Genomic DNA, 21,098 nt, shown 5'->3' on the forward strand with positions numbered 1-21,098 from the left:
AGGAATTATATAAGAATGTTCAATAAATAGTCCACAACTGGAGATATGTGCAATACAACTAAATGCAGATTTTAGGAAATGTGCTTGACTGTATATATATATATATATATATATATATATATATATACACACACACACACACACACACACACACACACACACACACACATATATATGTATGTATGTATGTATGTATGTATTGCGAGTGACTGTAGGGATCTCCAGAGATCTTTGAAGCCTTTACAAAAGTCTTGAGTATTGAAGCCTGTTGATTTTTTTTTTTTTTTTAAAAGGGTCAACATGTTGTATTGGATCCAAACAAAATTATAGCAAAAAATGCACAAAGAAATAAAAGCAGTGAGTAATGACATCTTACAGGAAGGGAATGTAAGCCTATATGAATTTGTGAGTTTTCCTTGTGTTCCTTTTTTGAAAAAAAAAATATGTGCTTAAATCTGACTAACTGAGTTTCTGACACATCCATGTACATCTCTGTATGACCGAAAGTGTTTCTTTAGCATTGTGATTGCTACATGATAACAACATAGAACAGACTTTCCCCCACAATATGAAGAATACAACAAGACAATAACCATGATTATAGTACAAGTTATTTACATAACCCATTTCTTATTACAACAAAACTCTTCATAACTTCAAACAAGAAAACACTCAAAAACATGGGAATAATACCACGTAATCACAAATTAAAAGCTGTTCACATATCTGGTCGAAACGCGCCCACTCACAGCTGCAGGAATTTCATCTTTAAGTACAGTTACACCATTACCCCACTGATCCCAGACTAGTGCAATTAACAATTCTATTGTAGAAAGGTTACTCCTGTCAAAGATGCCATCCCCATCCAAGAATACACACACACACACACACACACACACACACACACACACACACACACACACACACACACGCTGACACACATGCAGTACATGCACAGGTTATTAGGTTTGCTGTTCTGCTTGCGTTGCTGATAGTATGAGAGGTGTTGAGCAGAGCCTGATATCCAGTGAGTTAATATGCAGAGCAGACCTGTTACTTCACATATAGCGCATACACACACGCATACACACACACGCACACAGTGTGCCATCACACCGCACTAACTCTCTCTATCTTCATCTTCCTCTTTTTATCCTCCTCCCTGTCATTCTTTCTTTGGCTATGAGTTCTAAAGAATTCTCCATCAAACACACTAATCTGAAATTAGATCTTTCAAAGGAGATGCTATTCTCTGGCTTTGTCTTCTTTCTTTTGAAGCCTCTCTGACTAAAACACATATGTTGTCTGCAGTCTCTGCCCAGTTTAATTCAGCAAGCAAGTAAGAGAAACTGCAACAAGAGCAACAATAAAAGCAGGACAGTTAAAGAAAGGCCCTCTTCCAGACAGACAGACAGATTGATGGCGCCTCACTGATAAAGGACATAGAAGTCTCATAAGGCATCACATTTGAGAGAATGAATTTTCTTATAATAATGGCTTTGAAGAAGCCATAATGTATGATGCCAGATCACCTGTAATGGTAGCATTGTTCAGTCGAATCACTAAGCATATATACAGCAAGAGCATCAACCAAATGATGCTCGCCAATTTACTTTCCATGACTGTGTTCAAAACCTTGTCCTGCTGTCACTGCTCAGCCTGACACCTGGAGGAAGAAGTGTGCGCAAATATGTATACAGTAAAGTGGCGCACAGAGCATCAATATTCACCTTTAATGTTCTGTGCTATGATTGATTCTAGCAAATATATATCGTTTGGGATAAATATATATATGAAAACAGACCCAGAGTCATCATCATGTGTTCTCAACTGATGCCTCTGAAATGTTTAATGCTAAAAAAGCAGAGCAGTCAAAAACAGAGGATGGCTCCAGGGTTTTTTTCAGGAGGTGGCAGCAGGCAACCAGTCCTCATTGGAAAATGGTTTATGGACACCAGCCCTAAAAATAATAGTACAGTGCAGTGCAAGTTATTGATTAAGGGCTTCAAGTGTGATTCAGTATAAGTCCATAACCATGACCATAACTATGACTGTGATAACTGTGTTAAATATACTTGAAAACAAATTTGGTCTTTAACAGGGTTGAGATATCTGTTCTTGATATATTGGTGAATATGTGTGAATAAATAGTATCTTAGTGGTGCATACATGATCTGTCTGACTACCAAAATTACCCTTTTTACAGTAAGTCGGGTGGGAATGCACAATTGACCCACATGCCATTCAAACTCTAAGTGTTGTTTTTGTCCCATATAATTGCACCATCCATCTCGACTCCTGTCCTTCAGGTTCAGCTTGCAGAACTGTGCAATAAGGGTTACTTTTGTCCCATGATAAACGTATGAGTGAGGTTTAGGGATAAATCTGCCTCCTATGCTGATGGTCCTGAGTCAGTCAGTCCAGTGGCATATGGTGTTTATCAGTTTTTGGACGGAGACATGGCTTTGACATAAGTGAAACATCTGAAAAGATTACTCAGCGCGAGGGGACTTTCTCATCGTAAAGAATACTGTGATCTTGCAGTCCTGGTTGAATTCATCAGCAACCAACTACAGTACTCATGGCTGTTTTCGGTCCCGAGATCACCTCTCACAATCCTAGGACAGCCTCCTAAATGTTGCACTGCTTCAACGTAATAACCTCCGATCAACTTTAGGTCACTACTCGTGGTATAGGCATTAAGCCAGATTATTTTCCTAGAAAAACCGTTGATGCTTCCGTTGATACAAAAGCCATAGCTTCAGTTTATCATATGAGTCAATTTGCCTAATGAAGTTCGGACCTCTCGAGAAGTAGCGCTGTCGTCGTAAGCGTCTTGCTTGCCTTAATGGCACTCCTCTGGGATCCAGCTCCTTCAACACCAACCGCACATCCTCCTTCTTTACTCGTAGTCCATGTTCTCTACACTTTGCATACATCCACCGGTACCCACGAAGCTGGTCAGAGTACTGTAGTTGGTTGCTGATGAATTCAACCAGGACTGCAAGATCACAGTATTCTTTACAATGAGAAAGTCCCCTCGCGCTGAGTAATCTTTTCAGATGTCTCACTTGTGTCAAAGCCATGTCTCCGTCCAAGAACTGATTTAATATCTTTGTATGTGAGGCCAATACCAAAATAAAAGTCAATAAACTTCTCCCACGGGTGATTTGTACTGTATATTCCTCCATCGTTTTGTGTCTGTTTTACTTCCAGTTCATTGACGCTACTTTAAAAGAAAAAAACCTTTGCGAGATCTTGGAAAATTACGTCCTTATTTTTGTTTCACCCATTAATTTTTTTTTCCCCCATGTCCCTTTAGGGGCTCCGTAGTTTATGGACAACCATTTAACATCTATGAAAAAAAAAAATCTTCAAATTGAATGAAAACATAAAGTATGGCAAAACATAAATGCTGAACATTAAATAATTTATTGATTCAATATGACCCAATTGGACATTCTAGGTAGAAAAACTTTAAACTATAAATAATGTTAAAATAAAATCTGAAGCATTTCGAGAAAACGTATGGTTCTAAGGCTACACAGGGGTTTGTGAACAAAGTTATGAAATTGCAAGTTTTTAAAACAGTCAAAATGACACCTTTGGAAGTTTTAGTGTTGTTGATGATGATGATGATGATGATGATGATGATGATCCCAGCATAATCTCATAATGAGCTTGAATGAGTCACCTGAAAGTAAAAGTGATCCCACTGACTGACCTCATGTGAGTGGCTAGACCTGGATGTGGTTCCTCACACCTGAGACTAACATAGAGATAGCCTGAGACTTTTCATCCCTGTTATTCTTCTCGCCTCAGGGTCCTCTTAAATCAATCCTTGCATTTCCTTTTCCAATGATGATTGGTGTACGTCTGTCCTAAATATGTTTCATAGTATTTATATGATATTTTATGTCACTGTAGCAAATTTAGGAAGCCACTGGCAACTGTATCGACACGCTGCTGTCACCAACATGATCAAAATTCTGTAACGACCAGTAATAGTGATTGCTGCATGTCTATAGGGCATGTGTTTAAATGTCCTCAGGCATCACTTTAATTTGCTCTTACACAAGGAGGTCTGTGGGTGCTTTAGGAGGAAGCTGGACAAAGCACAACACATTAGGTAAACACTTCTCAAAAGAGATTCCAAACACAAACAAAACTTGTATCAAAATCTGACCTCTTCAATGTTTTGAGAAAAAGTTGATGACTGAAATGAAAATAATGCAATTTTTTAAATCAACATGATTAAGTAATTTGAAGTAACTAATAAACTTACAAATCTCTGTGGTCAAACTGCTGCCTTTTGAACGCACCGATTAACCACAAGCTCCTAAATACGGTTCTGTACAAGAATGTAGCACTTACCAGCAATTTTGTTTTTAAAGGTATTTTTGCACATTACCAGAAACTGAACACATGTAAAAGAATGATGCAGCCAACACGACACCTTATGCCTCAACTCATTTATTTCTCTTTCTCAAATCCTGTTAGGGGAACAATTGCCTACTGCTCACTCATGTACCATACTACATTAAAAAGTCAATGAGAGAATGATTAAATTCCCTTCATTTTTTTTACATAACTTATCAATAGATTCTGCCTTGTATTAACCCCAGCCCTGCCAATCATGCCTTCAATTCTATTATTGTGTCAAATAGAATAGAATTAGTTTTCATTAATGCAGTCACCATTTTAACACTGTTTGAATTTGCATTTAAAATTTGAAAGGTGACGGGTCAACTTGTTATTCAGCTGTTATGTTTTTGTAAGGCAGGAAAATGCCGCGAGAGGACAAGTCAAGGATAAATAAAAGTTGTGAACATCAGTAAAGAACATATAGCATATATAACAGCACGTTGACTTGTGCGAAGTGGTGCTGCAGCCTGGTTGCCCCAAGTCGAATTACTTTGCGTTGTTCTGCATGAAACCCATGACAGAGTAGGTCAGAATTTAGCACGGCTCCATTCCCCAATCTCTGCTGATAAAGATGGCAGGATGACAACATAATCCTTCTCTTGTCTATTGTGCTTTTCAAGGTAAAAATCAAACGATGCCATTTACACTAACCAATAAACATCACAGATGAGGCCAGACACAGCCAGTGGATTGATTCCAGCAGCACACTGCTGATGAAAGAGAAAGAGAGGACAAGTCCAGTGGAGAGAGGTCAGCTCATTGTGTGAAATGAGGACACCTGTTTGGAAACAAATCTCAGTTTATCAACCAACAAAGAAACACAGCTCGCAGGGGGAAAAAAAAAACATCAAGAAAAGCACAGACACTGTTCAGCTCCTGCTTTGAAGAGGCCACTGGTCGGAAATGAATACAACAGATGATAAAGAGCTTACCATATATGGTCCAGCGAGATGCGTTTGTTTGTTGTTATTTATATTACTGTTCATTACTGCTGGCAGGCAGGCAGGCAGTTTAAAGTAATTGTATCTATTCTGATTAAGCAAAATTGTAAGAAAAAGCTTTTAAAAGTTTTGAAGTTTGCAAAACAAACTCTAAAGTTTCAGTGAATGATGTAATGACATATTTGTTAATTTGAGGGAATTATCCATTTAAAAAAATAATATAGCATCTTTTTCTGTATTGTTTCTCGAAAGGTTGTCCAACTACAGTAATAGGCGCTTGAACAAAAATATTCTGTGAACGAAAGAGTAAAATTATAATTTACAATCTGTAAATGAAAAAAGAAGAAAAAGAAGTGAGTTGCCTTGTGAAGCCAAGCAGACTGTTTTCAAGTTTGGGCAACAGCCAAAAGAGTGTTTTAAACTTGACACCACTTCCCTTGTTGAAAGTCAGCAGGGACTGCTGTCATTGGACAAAAGGCACCGTGCACCCTGGACAGGTCAGCAGTCCATTACACGGCTGCTAAACAGAGAAAGACAACATTTCACACCTATGGGCAATTTACCTGTTTTTATGTGGGGAAGAACACCACAGCATGCAGCAGTATGGAAACCCAGGCAGGCATAAAGTGTACATGTAAACTCCACACGAAAAGCCCCCAAGCTGGCTATCACATTTGAACCAAGAACCATTTTGCTGTGAGGAGTCACCCTGAAATATTTGAATAGTTACTTGTTTGAGCTTCTATTATTGTTTATGCATACACATATACACACATTCTTCATATATGTTACCTTTTCTGCTCATGTGATGGTTAATATTTCACAGTAAACCTGCAGACATCCCCTGCCTGTGTGCGCCTACAGCCCTGGTTTGAGAAGTGCAGCAGTGTATGTAGGAATGACTGATAAGAGAGAGGGAGAGGATCAGCTCAGTAGTGAACAGATGAAGATGGAACTTAAGAGTATCTGCTCCTCAGTCCACAGATCCACCGCAGTCCCCTAGGTGCACTGATGTACCTCTTTCTTCTTGACATGAAATAAAAACAGACAAATATGAAATTTCTGTTTCATCTTACTTGTTAATTATGTTTCTGAGTCACACAATCCAACAGCTAAATCTTCACATTCCTGGTTTTTAATGCCTCCTTTGTTTTATTCCAGGCAATTCAGCATTAACACTCAGACAAAAGTGTCTCTCCAATGATCAGAGAAGCCATTAAGAAAAGTACACACTCAAAAATAGAGGTATCAGTGTGTACATAAAGGGTACAAATGGTTTGGGTTGTAGCCTTTTGAAACATAACTGTGTACCCTTCAGTGAGTTTCTGACCACTTTGTGCCTGTTCTGTTAGTCCAGAGAACTTCTGGACTCTTGAAGACCAATATGGACTTTTGAGGAACCCTTTAGGGTATATGCTTCAAAAATGAACCTGAATATTATTACCTTGTTCTTCCATTTTTTAGTGTAGTAAAACGCGGTCAGTTAGGCATAATATAGTATGAAATTAGCATTAGTCTTTAAATAAAGTATCATATGAGAGCCAATACAAGAGGAAAGAGCCAATAAAAGGTTAAAGGTGGACTGACGGACAGAAAGGTGGATAAAAAGGCAAAGAGATAAATGTGTTTGGACAGAGAGGTGATGCTGTGCCAACAGTGTGAGAGAGAGTAGAGGGGCATGTTAGCCTCCATTCATCAATGTTGTATCTAAGGAGGTCGAAGCCTGCTGTGGTCAGAAACCATAGACTGTATATTATGTCTACCTCCCCTACCTGTGATGACACATGTGGGTCCACATCATCATTGGTTTCAGCGTCTTTATAATACAAACCTAGATGAAATTGGTTGGACTCCCTACAATATAAACACCAACTGTGTGATTTCATCTGTGATGTGGGATTCAGCTCCCTTTGATGATAAAACAGCAATGAAGACAGTTGTAGCTCAGGACATTACCATTCGGAATATTCAAGAATAAAGTGCTGCTGTGAACCGATGAATCAGACTTAACTCAATAATATCACCAAGATATCGAGCTGTAAATGCAACACTGGAAATAACCAAGCAGGACGATGAATATGAGGTCTATGAAGGGTTCATTCACTGAGAAGTGTTTGTTCCCTCTTTCTCGAAACGATCATATAAATGCTTTGGATGTAGCTATTGATTTTGTATTTCCTTGTGGTGGTATTGCAAAGGATTTGGTCCCATGAGCAGAAGTCTGCAACCCATCTCTGTCAGAATCTTTCTTTCACTCTGCTCAACAGCTCAACTGAGGCCTGTATAAAAGATCCAGGGTTAAGCTGACCTGACAAACTTAACCAGTATCTCCGTCTCACACACCACCTCTTCACTATTATTGTGACACCACCTAACTGACCTCACATATTTTAAATATGTTACTGCAATGGTCTCAGTCAGTATCAGTAAATCATCTGCCATACTTTTTCAAAGAAATCTTTCAAAAACCCTGATATTGTTTTTATTTATACAGTTTCTTACTGCCTTAGTTATAATTGTCTCAGCTTGTGTACAATTAACTAGCAAATGCATCTGCATGTCTGTGCACATCTGAATGTGTTCATTTGAAAATCATGTGTGATCAAAAAATTTGTCGCTTATCTTGAAGCATCACCAATTGTTTGCTCCATTGACCAGATCATAAAACAGGTCCAAATTCAACAGTGTAGTAGAAACTAGAAACTGTTGTTGGGAAAGAGGAACCTGGTATGCAGAGGGGACTCTCCAGGGGAGAAAGGGTTAAACATTGATATTCTGAAATATTTCTAGACTGACAAACTGATAAAACACATTGTGTCCTTATCAGAAAATCAGTTTGTTTCTCGAATTCGCCAAATCTGCCACCTCAGTAGCTATAGGCCAAGGTGCAAGTACAACTAGCTATTAAAAGTAATGGGAAATGACACTATGATGGGTTCTATTCGTGTAATGCCTAAAACACACCTGAGATTAACTGAGTGACTAATCCCTTTGCACCTTGCACCAGACTTTGTGCCCACGATATTCATCAATGAGCTGATCTGAATGAATTTGACATGCTCCAAAACTACTTGTGTTGTGTACTTTAGATTGTGTGCTTTTGATCATTTAAATAGGGCCCTATCTCTATGTTATCTATACTCACGTCTTAATCTCAACCTGATCTTGGGCTACTGCATAAGTTACCATAGCGATATATCCCACTGAAAAGTGATCCACCTTTGAGATTCTGAAAATCCTGGGTTAACCTGAAGTTACCTTGGCAACCCACTAATCCTGCTTTGTGACACAGGCCTCTGGAAGCTCATGGCAATTAGCCCACACAAAAGGCCAGATACTCACACATTCAGGAGGGTAGGGAATCAGCTCAGATGGGCCAGTGTGACTCCCCCTTAAGCCAGGCAAAGGTAGACTCTCATTCACTGATATCTGGAGTTTGTTCTTTGAGCCCATTTAATCCCATCACTAACAATTGGGACTGTAAAAACTGTTTGTGATAAGACTGTACAAATCTCATTTAATGATGTGTCAATGCATTTCCAGCAAATATCAAATAAATGAAGTGTCTTTATGAAATATTTGCAGGTTCATATATGAAATGTATACGTCACATGACCAGAGCTATTTTACATTGTGTTTACACCAAGAGTAGATATGTTAACATGAAGTTAGGACAAAGATCTTTCTTATGCATCATGTTTGAGTGTATAGTTGTGATATATTTATTTACAATTTCTCAACTTCTCAATGTCTCCGTTGTACATTTATTATGTTGAAAGTGACAAAAGAGACTCTTGGGATGACACTCTTTACAGTTGTCCACATATACATTGTTCTCAGAGGACAGTAGAACTCAACCTCTGGGCTACAGAGGGAGATCTACTGATAACAACTGACGACCGCATTCATTACGCTAAGTGTTACCTTCATGTGCATGTGAATGTTTTGAACTTAACCATGAATCCCATTGTTTTTGATAGTATTTATAGTTCTGTCCTCTCAGTATGGACTCTTCAGATGTATTATTATGGATTTAGATTTTTTTTTTTCCCACTGTGTGCCTCTGGATGTGTTCTCCTTGTGTTTGATTTAACCCTTTAACCCCTTTTCAACTTCCTGTTTTTATTGTGAATTCCCCTCCCTTCTGTGTCGTCTTGTTTTACTCTTCTTCCTTTTTGAGTGACACACTCATGCTTCAACTATCTCTTAACCAATCAGCTCCTTGCCTTCCCTCATGTTCTTATGCCTATATCTTGTGTCATGGTTCAGTTTATATTTTAGTGTTTTTTTCCTCTGTCTGTCCTAGTTGGTACTTGGGTTGTTTTCCCCTCAGTGTTTGGCACTTGCTGATTGTTCACTCGCCAGTTTATGATTTTACAGTCATAGTTTTTGCTTACATTAATAAATCATCTCTAGTTCTCCAGTTCCTGTCTGTTCCTCCCGTATCTGCTATTGGGTTCATCTAGCTCCACAACACCTTCCAGTGAGCAAAGGTACAGTAAAAGCCCTGACAGTTTGTGTGTGTGCACACTTGCAAATCTCACAGAAATTGCAGACAAGAAAAAGTAAAATATTGCGCAATAAAACTATAAGAAGGCAGAGCACAAGAACTGCCTCTGTAGTTCTGAGTGGGTTTCTGTTGTGTATCAGCATTAGTTATTGATATAAAGTAACTACTGCAATACTTGCATGAACTGGGTGATAATGATAATTTTTAAGATAAATGCCAAGTTATCATTTCTTTCAAGATAATGGACTGAATTTTCTTGTGACAGTTGAATAAAAAAGATGGTTTGAACAGTTTAAGAAGTTCTTCTTGGTCGGAACATGACAAGCACGGACAAACTGTGGAACACTTCACAAGTGACAGGCAGAATGTGTCAGGTTTATTGTGAGGGCAGGACCCAAATGCAAATGCAGAAACAAGACACAAGCAGAACTTGATGTGACTAAGCCATTTATTATCCTAAAAATAGAAAATTGTAGACGGGCCAAATAAAGACCTAAACTATGTACAAAACTCTGAGGGCAACAGGCTGGATAACAGTTAGATGACACAACAACAGATGCAACAAGAGGCAGGACGGAGAACAAAAGGGCAACAAAAACACTGGGAACATGAGTGTGGCTAATGAAGACTGATTAACAGACACAGGTGATTTACTTTAAAAAGGTAGAAAACAGAGAGGCAACACAAGAGTACACATGAAGGAAATACATTTCAAAACAAGAACTAACAAGAAGCATGAGAACCTGAAACACAAACAATGGAACACAAGCAACACCACCATGATCAGAAATACAAACACAAATACAACACAACTATACAAAACCATCTGTTAGCTGTGGACTGTCCACTTGATACCACTGATAATACGTATTATCTGTGATGACATCAGGTTCCATCACTTCAATTATGATCCTGTTGTCATCCACCAACACATGTGAAAACATTCCTATGGGTGTAGCACTGCATTTGTTTATGACAGTCAAATGTGACGGGTCTCATTAAATATTTGCAACCAATGAGATGCACTTGTTGGCACCCTGACTAGTCCAAGTCACAATGACAATGGCCTTCATCCAACCCTTGCCAACCCCACCACAGAAGGTGGTTCATGATGAACGTGAAGCTGAGTCAAACAACGTAGGTTTTACTTTGGAAAAACAAACTTACTCTAGGTATAGCCATGATGAACTTTGGTTTGAAAGAGGTGAATGCTCTTTACTTTGTCATTGTCAGTTGAAGTTTTGCCTCGCTGTTGTCAAGACATGCTGCTCAGAAGATAAACATGTCATGCTCACTCACTGATGACTTCAGCTGTCAGCTGAAAACAGAGTTTACATGCTCCTCACAATGAAGAGCATATCCCATCAAATTCCCCCCTCCATTCTTTGCTGTGCAGCTCCCTCCCTCCTCCTCACAGTTTCTTGTGATCTTTCATTCCTGGAGAAAATCACAAGGAGGAAAAAAAAAATTGAGATTTCCCAAGAACAGACCAAAAAAAGACAAGAAGTTGAGGGCACATAGATGGCAAGAGGGGTATAATGAGGCAGACAGAGAGGTTATACACCACACTAATTAGTCAGGGTCTTCACAAGTTCAAGGACGGTTTCAATTTAGCTGATAAAGATGAGAGGCTCAGGGAAGGAGGGAGGGAGGGAGGGAAGGGTGAGACTTTCTACATCTTAATTATTGTGCTGGTTTTATGCTGGTGGCGCCTTAGGGAGAATGTGTGTGTGTTTGTGTGTGTGTGTGTGTGTGTGTGTGTGTGTGTGTGTGTGTGTGTGTGTGTGTGTGTGTGTGTGTGTGTGTGTGTGTATGCATGCGCGCATTCGGTGCAGGGGGGGCAGGGGGGGCAGGGGTAGTCTTGAGGGCTTTCATGAAAAGCCCATACAGTCTTCTTATCCAGGGCGGAGTTCATTGTGGAGGGGCTTCTAGCTTCCCAGGGTCAACACTTTCCCTTTCAATTACTCTACTTCTGGCACAAAGATCCTGGGCCCAGGAGGATCATGGCTAACACTGGAATTATGCATGTTGATTATTGCTGCCAAAAAAACTGGCTATGCTCATATTTGAGCAAATTCAGGCCTGTAGTTGAGGTAATTCTAGGTACAGCCAGGGAGAGCTGTGTTTTTACACTGATTGTGTATGATAACATTGCCCAGGAGACAGGAAAAGGATTAATTTGTCCACTGTTGTCATGTTTCATCACCAGCAATTTGAAATGGAGCTGATACATTACTAAACAGAGTCAATTGACGAAGAAATGAATAGGGATTGCTGATTGTACTCTTTTCTGTGGAACAAAACGGGGGATGCGTACATGTTTTTTTCGTCCCCTTGGAGGTAATGGTGGTGGTGGTGGGGAGTGGCTTATAATCAGTGCTCACAAGAGTTAGGTCGAAGTTCAGTTCAAACAAACTAAAAAGAATGCAAGCAAATTCACAATACAGTCTGTAATTTGGAAATGTAAAGTTTCGAAAAGGAACTGGTTTATATTCACTTCATCTAAATGAGTTGGTAGATGGTAGTAGACGTAATATCACTCTGCTTCCTATAAACCATAATAAAACACTGTGTTGAAGGGAGATTTGGCTTGCCTCGTAAAGACATTGATGTCCAAAGCATTTAAAACATCACTGCAGACATCCATCAGGGCAAGTGCAAGAATACACACACACACGCACACACACACACGCACGCACGCACGCACGCACACACACGGGGTAAGCTGAAGGGGCTCTGAATTAACTGCGCCTCTTTCTACAGACACTATATCCTCACTGTCTGGATTCATACTCATACTTATACTCTCAAGATTGAAAGGACTTCTTGTGTCATCGGTCTTTTAAGATCATTGTGCTCTGCATCACTGCCACGGATATGATATTTCATATATTCTGCTTTTTTTTTTTCAAAATGCCTGCTTAGATAATAGTCTTACCTTTTTCCTTGGAAAGGGGTAATACCATTAACAAATATATTCTGTGTGTTATAGTGTTTACTCTTTCGGATGTTTGTCCAAATCAGTACATAAAGACTCAAACTGGTCAAGTTAATTTGGACCTGACACTGACAACTAACTGCAGTTTTCAAGTTCTAGTGTCTGTAAATGTATGTGCAGAGTTTTTGTCCTGTATATAACAACAGAGCTATGAAATACTGACCAGTGTGGGGCCTTTGATTTGTTCATAGAAATGAGGTTATTATCTATTACATGGTGCTACACAGTAAAAGTGCTGCCATGTACATACACATACCTCACATGTACCAGCACTGCAGAGCTGATGTTCCCTGTGGTGCTGGATATAGTCAGTGGAGGAAGGTGTAAGGAACATTTAGAAATACCAACACATTTCACTTCCTGTTCATCTCATAATTGTATTACTGCGCCGCCAGCACCATTCAGTAAACAACATCAATCTAATCACATACATGAGGGGCTTCTCATTAAAGGAAAATGTGTCCCATTGGAATTACATTAAGTGAATTCTGAAGTGTGGATCACATGCAGAAGGTAGTACATCAGCATATTTCAAAACTGTGCTAATCCCAGTTATACTATTATGTTGAAGGAGATTTTACAAAGAGAAATATTAGGGAGGACATGAAATGCATTTGTTCTTCATTGTCAAAGTGTGTATGACAGCAAGATATTCATATAGAATCACCAACAGTCGTCTTTGTCTTTGGAGAGGTTCAAATATTGCCTGTGATACATGCACCGCCTCCACACCAGCATGCCAGGAATCACCACAGGTTTCATTAGAAGTCAAAGTTTATAATCTCCTAATATGGTGAGGGAGCCACACAGCCTCTTACGACCATGTGGGAAATATAGAAGCTGCATATATGAATCTGAAGACGTGAACATTAGTCTGACTCAAGAATTTTTCTCTTTCTTTCAGTGGGACGCTATTAACGAGATGGACGAGTACTTCAGTCCCATCCACACATACCAGGTTTGTAACCGTCTGTGCAGAGGATGGAGCCTTTATTAGGCTTAATTATTGTTACACCCATATCACTTCCCCACCATTTCACTCCATAATCAAAGTAGATTCTAAAAAACCCACTGGATGATTAATCATATGCCACTATTTCATATTTGCTTGATTAATGTTTCTAAATAAAGAATAATGAATGAAATTTAATATTTCAAGGGTGTTAAGTTGTGGTGAAAGTTTGGAAGTGTTCTGTCATCGCATTACCAGTCTTAAACTCATGAGAACTTCAAGACCAAGTAACCTCAATATTCAACCTACATGTTACATACATCACTACGTGCTGTATTTCAGGCTTTATATACATACAATTTTAGAAATGTGAAAAACAAACTCCTGCTGTGTCAAGGTTTGTGATAACATCTGGAGTGGCATGCAACTCAGTAAATGGTTAATAGGAAGTGTGTCTGTATGACTGTCGCATCCATCTTACATTTGGCTATGTTTAAGTTGCAAAAAAGGATCTAACTGATGCAAAAATAATGACATCATTATGCCAAAATGGACAAATAATAATGCTTTGTCAGGTCTGTCCACAAGTTTGCAAAAGCTTGTATTATCTCAGGGCGGCACAGCAAAAAGGTTCCGGGTTTGAGCCCCAGCCCGAGCACAGGGTCTTTCTGTGTGGAGTTTGCATGTTCTCCCTGTGCCTTCTAGGATTCTGTCTGGGTACTCCGGCTTCCTCCCACTGTCCAAGAGAGGGGACTAGGTTAATGGAATACTCTAAATTGACCATAGGTGAGACTATGAGAGTGAATGGTTATCCGTCTATATGTGTTGGCCCTGAGATGAACTGGCGACCCACCTGAAGGCTAAAATAATGGAAAATAGATGGGTGTTTTATCTCATGATCACACTGCAACTACTCAATTTCTGATTCAACCTCATTGACATCCAAAGTATCTAACTGCTGCATGTGACACTGCCAGACACATTCACTTGTAAGCTTAGGCATCATCTTCTCTAATATTTTAGAAACCATACAGCTTTGTCAAAAAATGTATTATGGATCATATTAGTAAGATGTTTACAAAAGCACACAATGGGAAAAAAAGATTCAGCAATAGATTTTACCTGTGGTAAAATCAATGTGAAAGATATTGGTTTACGTTAGTGTTTGTACAGAGCTCATGTCAGCTCTCCAAATACACAGTAATAAAGCCGAATACACAGAGGAGAGGGGAGTAGTCATGTCAACAGATACCCAGAGGAAAGTGTAGGAGATGAAAAATCCAATACCTAAAACATTTGTTTTTAGTGCTGACATTACTGCTGCTGTTTGCGACTTGATTTGATCAGGTGTGTAACGTGATGAGCCCCAGCCAGAACAACTGGCTGAGAACAGGCTGGGTCAGTCGTGAAGGAGCCAGGAGGATCTACATCGAGGTCAAGTTCACCCTGAGAGACTGTAACAGCATGCCAGGAGTACTGGGCACATGCAAGGTAACACTCACACTCACACAGAGGAGTGTGTGAATGCCAGTGGGGCGAGTGGGGGTTGAAAATGTAAACGTGGGGAGAAAGATAAATATGATGTTCCTCTGATAATATAAATGCCAGCACATAAAAATCACAATCTGAGCTTTTCAAAGTTCAAAGACAGGGCTTTTCCACTTTGGGATAACAGACCATTGAATGTATTTTCACAACTGTTATAACACATCAGACCAGAAGATGCATATCATTTATTATTATCATGGATCAACTATTCCTAGATTTACACAGGTAAAATTATATTCCCTGCAGTGCAGAGACACTGTAGAGGACATACAGTATTAGAAATATTTCATACATTTGTCAAACCTACTTGTAAATGAGTTATTAATGCATCAATACGTATATATATATATATATATATATATATATATATATATATATATATATATATATATATATATATAAATTGTCCAATTATAGGCTTTTAGATTTTAATCCAACAGTTTAATCCATATAGACTAAAATGAGATCAATCTTCTGTCTCATAGTGAGCCATGCAAATTTTCTCCCTGCCCATGAAGACACCGTGTTCCATAAAAAAGTTTTACCGTATGCCTTCAAATTATAGCAATACGATAAGTAGCTGGGGGGGAAAAAATGAGAGTTGATTAATTGCAGAAGCGTTAACACAGTTCAAGATCTCAAGGGATGGCATATAAGGAATTTTTAAGGACATTACATGTCATTTCTACATAAATTTATTTTCTGCAACATTTAATTTTCCATGGACTTCCATTGAGAGGGGATGATATGTCAGTGTACCTGTGCAGCAATGTCATTGGTGGTTGTTGTTTCTAACATGGTGGCCAAGTAACAAACAATTTAATTTTACAACCAAACAGTCCACCTAAGTGTGTTTCTGATGAGGTAACACAGCCTTTATTCATATTTGAACAGTTTGATCAAGGTTTCACGAACCAGCCATGTTGTACTGGTCTCAGCTTTGGATGTACTATTGGGTACGTGCTCCTGGCTAGTGTGTCAGTCTCCCACTCTATCACATCATCCATGCACATGTTGTTGTAGTCCATCATAGCGTGCGCCTGTAGGTCAGTGTAGTGCTGGCACATAACTGCTTCTCTCAAGATATTCCAGTCAGTAGTTTCATGGCAGTCCATTAAGGTCATGGTGCTTTCCTCTGGTTACGCTCTGATTTGCTATTTGACTGGTTGACCAGTTCCACCCAAGGTCTGTATTCAGATGCCAGTATGATGGAGATGTGGCCAGAGGAGCCAAGGTGAGGGAGAGAGGATGCCCTGTGTGCCTCCCTTGAGCTGTGTAGTTATTTTCCGGTGTGTCATTTCTTCTGGTTAAAATGAATTATTAGCAATGTTTGAAAATACCCAGATATCTTGATAAAACACCTGCTTTTGAAAAAAAACATTGAATAAACTTTATTAAATGGCACATGGAAAGCAAAACATTTTTGGGAAAGTCTGACATATGTTAAAATGTCTGACAGTCTACTGACTGGGTTATAGCATCATGAGACTGTACTGTGTACTGTGAGACTGGGGCTATTTTAGATTCAAAAAGGAATACATTCATGTGAGCAGGCAATGATAGCTTGTCCCATGTTTAGTCTAAATAGGCCAAATACATTTATAAATCATTTATCCATACACTTTCAATTACTTTAAGTAATACCTCCAAGATTTGTTCTGTGTGCTGAAAATCTTCAATCATTGCAATCGGCACATTGTTAGCCGACATGTCAAGTGTTTCTTTTTTTCAGCAGTAGTTGCCTTTAAAGTGTTTTGCAGCAGCATATAAACTGTGGCTTGTGTTTTTTTTCTGCAGGAAACCTTCAACCTGTACTACTATGAGTCAGACAGAGCAGTGGGCTCGGCAATACGGGAGAACCAGTTCATTAAGATTGACACCATCGCTGCTGATGAGAGCTTCACAGGGGTGGACTTGGGGGTCCGCAGACTCAAACTCAACACTGAGGTATCAGCAAAACTACAACTCATAAATGTCACGCTAGGCTTGTTGAATCTTTCTTCTATTACTTCTATTAATATAAATTATTGCATACCCATATCCACAGGAGTTTCAGACAAGTTGGAAACATTTTTCCCGGGAGAGCCTTAACCAGTCTGGTCACTGCAGCTCTTTTATGCTCAAATTTGCGGATTTCCGTAGCAGCCCATAGCAGGATTTAGTTCAGTGTTACAGACAGAAAATACTGAGCTATTGTTCAAACAGACAAATGTAACTCAGAACTTGGTTGATACATTGTGTTACATCAGTGTGTTAGGGTTACGCTATATTTCAGGACTTTTCTATCTTCTAATCTATTCAGACAGGTTTAAATGATGTCTACATTATAACATCTAACAATCACCTACATATTCATTCTAAAAAACATCTGACCCTTACTGAGTATGTATGCAGCTGACCTGATCATATAACAAGATATAATAAATAGTTATATTTCCATCAAAGACAACAGAGGAAATACAGTGGGGTTTAAAAGTAGTGCTATGGCAGTTGGGGGGTGGAGGAGTGTGTTGCTTTTGTGTGTGTGTGTGTGTGTGTGTGTGTGTGTGTGTGTGTGTGTGTGTGTGTGTGTGTGTGTGTGTGTGTGTTGGGGGGGGGGCATTATCAATGTTATGTCATGGAAGCCCAAAGAAATCGCAAAAGTTCATAATGGGCAGACCCCCCTCTTACTGTACGTCCCATTCATTGCCTTGGACAGGCAAGCCCAGTAAATTAGTTGGCAGACCTCAGTCCCTTTTATTGTAGTTTTTTTCTTCTGAGTTGTTTTTTGTTTTGCTTTTTTACGTGGACTTCCTGGGACTGAGGAAGTTGGTGATCCCTGCAACTGGCAAACTGGGGCCCCACTGGCCTGCTTCAATCTCTCTCTTTCTCTCTCTCTCTCTCTCTCTGTCACAATCTGGCAATCTGAATTGAACACACACACGCACACACACACAGAAATGTGCATACATCAACAAGGGCCCTGGGAATCTGTGAATTTACATGTTAAAGCTTTGAAGTCATTGCTGTTAAGTCTGTCACATATTTTAATAAGTGAATCAGACATTTGAACCTACTGTGATCAGCTCAGAGCAGATATGAAGTTTCACAGTAAAACTTTAGTCAGACTCAAGAAATATTGCTGAAGCTCAACAACAACAGCAACAGTGCAAAAGGCATCAGCTTTTGAAATTGTGAAAAATTAAGCTCAAATTATCCTCAATGAAAAAACAACACTTAATTAATGGAATGTAAATGAGTGAATATCTTGTTACCAGGCAGGTTGGTGGTTACAAAAAGATCCTTGAATTACTTCTTAGAGCGGAAAGCAAATACATCAGTCAGAAAATCTGAAACCTGAAAAATATCTTTACCATGCTTTTTGAAATATAATGTTGTCTAAGGCAGGTTATGAATGATATATGAATGAACCCTTCTGCAAAAACCTTGAGAATATAAATAGAAATAAAAGTGGAATGTTTGGTGCTAGTTAAGTGGAGATATCTTACTGCAATTTTAGACTCAAAAACATTGATCCACACCATTTCTGAATGTAGAAACATGGGCAAAACATTTCTAGGTGATCCATAAGTTAAAATGTGCCACTTTTATTTTTTGAGTCTGGTCATTTTTTGGAGCAGGGAGCAGGTTTAAGATGATTCTCCTCTCTGTTGTCCTCTGTGACATATGTTTCAACCCTTCTGGATGTGCTCCTGGGTCGCCCACTGGAAAAATCCTAAAAATCGCATAGAAAAAACAAAATTTCTGTCAATCGCAGTAAAAATTGATATGATACTTTTTGATGGGATTACATCACATTATCATATGTATGTAGCTCCACAACAATAGATGTACTTCTTCTGAGTTTCTGCGGGTTATGTCTTTTATTGAGGCAATAGAGTTTTGATGCAATGGAGATAGTCAAGATATGAGCATAAATGCCAAATGCAAACAGATTTACTTTGTCTGTTCTGGGCTTCTACAGTTGCATCATGATAGGCTCAGTGGATGAAAACCTGCTCCCTGTGATGACATAAAGCAATCATTCTAAACTACTGAAATACAGCATTTGGGCTAATGGTGATGATATCCCAAAGAAAAAACAGTTAGCAATATTACATATAATTTCTGACCAAAGATAACTGTAATGCTACAGACTAACAAGAATATATTTCATCATCTATCCCCATAATCTCTTTGTTCTCATGTGAGATCAATCCCAGGTTTACAGGAACCATTTCCAAAAACTGGGCTCAAATGCAGTGACTCATTGAATTAATTTAAAGTGTGTGGTTGTAGATGTGCTCTGTTCGTAAAGTGTCATTAAATAACATTTGTTGTTATTTTAAATCACATTGATTTGACATTGGGTGAAATTCCTGCATGACTGAATTATTGCTATGACTGATGTACACACTCGTGTGTGTTGCACAGCCATGGTTGCCTGAGATGTGAGATGAGCATGTCAAACCCATGTGTTGCCACAGGTGCGAGGAGTGGGCCCTCTCACCAGACGAGGCTTCTACCTGGCCTTTCAGGACATAGGCGCATGCATCGCTCTCATCTCCGTGCGAGTGTACTACAAACGCTGTGTAGGTGTGAGTCGGAACCTGGCAGTATTCACGGATGTAGTCACGGGCGCTGACTCCTCATCTCTGGTTGAGGTCAGAGGTCAGTGTGTGGATCACGCAGAAGAAAGGGACACACCTAAGATGTACTGCAGTGCTGAGGGCGAGTGGCTGGTGCCCATTGGCAGGTGTGTGTGCTCAGCTGGATTTGAAGAGCATCGAGAGGCTTGCATCGGTAAGTGACCACAGCCAGTTTTGTTGTCTGATGGTGTGAATCCCTTAGGAGAGTGTGAACTTGATCTACAGTTAACGTCCTTGTAACTGAGTGTGTCCGTCTGCTCCAAGCAGCTTGCTGATGTCAGTATTCTGGTGGGAATATTACCAGCCACAATATAATGCTACAGGGATTTTCATGAAAGTAATAAGTGAATTAAATCTACTTCCCGTCTAATAACATCAAAGACTTTTGTATATCATATCATAACTTTGGTGTGGTTGGAGCATGGATTCTATTTGAAACATCAAAAACTGGCATGGAGTTGTAGGTGCTGCTTGAACGTTTCTCCTCCTGTTGAATAATTACCATCAGTGTCCACCCTCAGCTATTTAGGTCAGAGACCTGACTAACACAAAACAAACTTGGACTACTTGAAAATGCGCTCTCACGGGTTGCTGTTTAAACCTAAAAACTTAACTTCACTTTCAGTTAGTTTTGTCATGCACTGGATGTAGAGCTAAGTGACAGGAAAAGACACTAGAGAAAAATGGTCTTCCGCTGAGCTGCAGTTTTGCACTTCATCCTGATGAAGTGGACATTTCAGTTAGTGTCCTGAAAGCGAAACATGACATGCTGAAACTAGACCCTGAAAGCTAATCATTAGAGTCGTTAAACATAGTTACTTCATCTGTTTATTCATGTTTCAAATGAGAAATTTCTGATTGTTCTTTTTTTCTACAAATGCTTGTGTGGGCTGGGTTGAAGTCGGCAGTGCTGACTTGAAAACATTTCAGTGCGCCGTTCACAATCAAATATTAGTTTTAGGGGTTTTATTTTTTTTGCCAGGTTACTAGCAATGTAATGCCTCACAGCTTTTATGTTCTTTTAAACTAGGATCACGCACACTGAACTTGCAACCATGTAATCGTAATGTGCTAAACAGTGAGTCCCCTACTAATA

At 39.3% G+C, this 21,098-nt stretch overlaps 1 protein-coding gene and 1 pseudogene across 2 annotated transcripts in view; one reads left to right on the plus strand and one right to left on the minus strand.

Annotated features, from left to right (window-relative positions):
- epha8 (eph receptor A8) overlaps positions 1-21,098 on the plus strand; it is a 135,998-nt gene that overhangs the window by 46,907 nt on the left and 67,993 nt on the right. For both annotated transcript variants that reach the window (XM_086198397.1, XM_086198398.1), the window contains exons 3-6: positions 13,779-13,832; positions 15,174-15,317; positions 17,172-17,321; positions 19,841-20,156. In XM_086198397.1, the coding sequence (XP_086054523.1) occupies positions 13,779-13,832; positions 15,174-15,317; positions 17,172-17,321; positions 19,841-20,156 (664 nt within the window). The remainder of the gene's footprint in view (positions 1-13,778; positions 13,833-15,173; positions 15,318-17,171; positions 17,322-19,840; positions 20,157-21,098) is intronic.
- LOC147267524 (uncharacterized) lies at positions 2,516-8,819 on the minus strand (annotated as a pseudogene).

The sequence above is a fragment of the Aulostomus chinensis genome, chromosome 3 (assembly GCF_037954235.1).
Source record: "Aulostomus chinensis isolate RoL2024-O1b breed Wild chromosome 3, RoL_Achi_v1.0, whole genome shotgun sequence".
NCBI lineage: Eukaryota > Metazoa > Chordata > Actinopteri > Syngnathiformes > Aulostomidae > Aulostomus > Aulostomus chinensis.